Source organism: Biomphalaria glabrata, chromosome 6, assembly GCF_947242115.1.
Source record: "Biomphalaria glabrata chromosome 6, xgBioGlab47.1, whole genome shotgun sequence".
Lineage (NCBI taxonomy): Eukaryota > Metazoa > Mollusca > Gastropoda > Planorbidae > Biomphalaria > Biomphalaria glabrata.
In genome coordinates this window covers 23,386,433-23,389,077 of record NC_074716.1, presented here as the reverse complement: position 1 = coordinate 23,389,077, position 2,645 = coordinate 23,386,433, and the positions used below count along the sequence as shown (strand labels likewise).

General features: G+C 35.5%; 1 protein-coding gene across 1 annotated transcript; it reads right to left on the bottom strand.

Moving 5' to 3' along the window:
- Positions 1–1,118: 1,118 nt before the first annotated feature.
- LOC129926843 (FMRFamide-like neuropeptides 1) lies at positions 1,119–1,484 on the bottom strand. Its single transcript, XM_056033302.1, has one exon. The coding sequence runs from the start codon at positions 1,482–1,484 to the stop codon at positions 1,119–1,121; it is 366 nt and encodes a 121-aa protein (XP_055889277.1).
- Positions 1,485–2,645: the final 1,161 nt, after the last annotated feature.

The following is a 2,645-nucleotide window of genomic DNA, read 5'->3' as shown; positions in this document are numbered from 1 at the left end:
TAAATGTTTGAATGAATGAAAAATTTGTGTGACCTACTTATGCTGGAAAATGCCCTTTTTTTTTTTCAAAGTTACACTGGTTTTGGCAAAATATGTAGGTCACAGCCGGGGCTGCGTATCAATGGGAAACACTGCATTCCTCATTAATCTTCAGTCTCGAATGAATACTTCATTATTGTTATAGATCATAAGGATGAATGTTATTATAAGGCTCATTTGATGTTTTGTTTAAACGTTTTAAAGTTGGACTAATTCAAGTTTCCATTCCTATTGTGTATAGTCAAGGTCTCAGTTAACTAGTTTAGATCTAATAGTCTTATTGTTCTTTTTCAGCAACATTGACAATTCTTCCTAGGATAAGACCTCCCTCAAAGGGACTTCACTCAATGATCAAATGAAACTATGGCAACGTGTTCAAAGAAGCACACAGTAATCGATAAACCGACAGACCATCTCATTAATTTACTACGTACAGCAATAAGGGAAAAAAATAGAAAGATCAATTATTTGTATTTTCTTGCTAGCAGAGCTCTCCACTCCGAGAAGAACAAATGTAGACTATTGTTTTTCGTGCAACAAGTCAATTAGGAAACTCTTTTTTTTGTTTCCTGAGGAACATTAGCGACAAAATTGCTGAGATTGTCAAGACTAGTCTCTTCAAGAAGTCAATAGAATAATGACTAGAATAATTCTAGTTCTTGTAGTAGATAGATATTAGACGATAGCGAAATGTTTTCAAGAACATTCTATTTGTCCCGGAGTTCATGTATTCTCGACAGTACAAACATGTTCGTTTTGTCCTAGCTAGGACATGATTAAGAAATAGAAAAAATGTTTCTGACAGACTGTCACGTGAAGATTTCTTCTATCGTCCTTTTATCCTAACATTAATTATTAAAGCTTATTATTTGATTTTTTTACACATTCAAAACTTTTATTGTCAATCCTATAGTCTTAACCCAGACCTTTTTTTTCTTTGTGTTGCTATGGAGATAAGAAAAGCACGTGAGATTATTGAGCCTTTCTTTAAGCATTTTGAAAGTTTGGAGTCATTTGTTTTCAGAGTTTACAAAAATGTTTCAGGTTTAGAACCGTACTTTATAGTTCAGATTCATTCTTTAGTGCTCAGAGCCACGGCCACGTTTTAGAAACATTGGCTCAGAGCCACGGCCACGTTTTAGAAACATTGGCTCAGAGCCACGGCCACGTTTTAGAAACATTGGCTCAGAGCCACGGCCACGTTTTAGAAACATTGGCTCAGAGCCACGGCCACGTTTTAGAAACATTGGCTCAGAGCCACGGCCACGTTTTAGAAACATTGGCTCAGAGCCACGGCCACGTTTTAGAAACATTGGCTCAGAGCCACGGCCACGTTTTAGAAACATTGGCTCAGAGCCACGGCCACGTTTTAGAAACATTGGCTCAGAGCCACGGCCACGTTTTAGAAACATTGGCTCAGAGCCACGGCCACGTTTTAGAAACATTGGCTCAGAGCCACGGCCACGTTTTAGAATGCTGAATTATTTTTTTTTTAAAGTTTAAAGCCATGTTTTATAATTTGGGTGGAGGAGCGGTGGCTGAGCGGTAAACGTAAAGGAGGTTGGTCGTTGTGCTGGCCACATGAGGTCTGAAAGGGGAACTTTACTACTTACTACTTACTTTATGATTTGGAGCTATTCTTTACACCTTGTAATCATGTCGTAAGTTTTTGAAATTCTGACGATGTCCTTAAGAGAAGGAAAAGAGACTTAGAACTAAAATGTCGACTTTCAATTCACAGTATCAAGGTAGATAATTGAGAACTATAATGTCGACTTTCAATTCACAGTATCAAGGTAGATAATTGAGAACTATAATGTCGACTTTCAATTCACAGTATCAAGGTAGATAATTGAGAACTATAATGTCGACTTTCAATTCACAGTATCAAGGTAGATAATTGAGAACTATAATGTCGACTTTCAATTCACAGTATCAAGGTAGATAATTGAGAACTATAATGTCGACTTTCAATTCACAGTATCAAGGTAGATAATTGAGAACTAAAATGTCGACTTTCAATTCACAGTATCAAGGTAGATAATTGAGAACTATAATGTCGACTTTCAATTCACAGTATCAAGGTAGATAATTGAGAACTATAATGTCGACTTTCAATTCACAGTATCAAGGTAGATAATTGAGAACTAAAAAAAAAAATCAATTATCTTTTTATTTTCATTTTTTTATTTTCAGTTAATTTAACTTCTTTCCTTAAAACAGAGAATCAAAAAAAGTGAAAAAGTTAAAAACAAGAAAAAAATTGAAAAATACTGAAGTAAAGCTAATATGAAAAGTACTTGTATCAATGAGTATGGATTTGGTATGTAAATAAATTTGTAATAGATCTAGACTAACAATAATAAATCTGTGCGATTAATACTATTGTAACAATTATCTCCAACTAGCAATTTTCATGCTTTTAGCTTTCTCACTACGCTAAGGTCCTATCACTTTCTCACTACACTATGATCCTATCACTTTCTCACTACGCTAGGATCCTATCACTTTCTCACTACGCTAGGATCCTTATCCTTTATCTGGACCAGTTGGGATAATGAGGAAGAGGGAGGGAGATATCTGGGGGGATTGGGTTTTAAAAGCAT

Coding starts and splice junctions, on each gene's coding strand:
- LOC129926843 (XM_056033302.1), bottom strand. CDS start 1,484: ATGTTTCTAAAACGTGGCCGTGGCTCTGAGCCAATGTTTCTAAAACGT.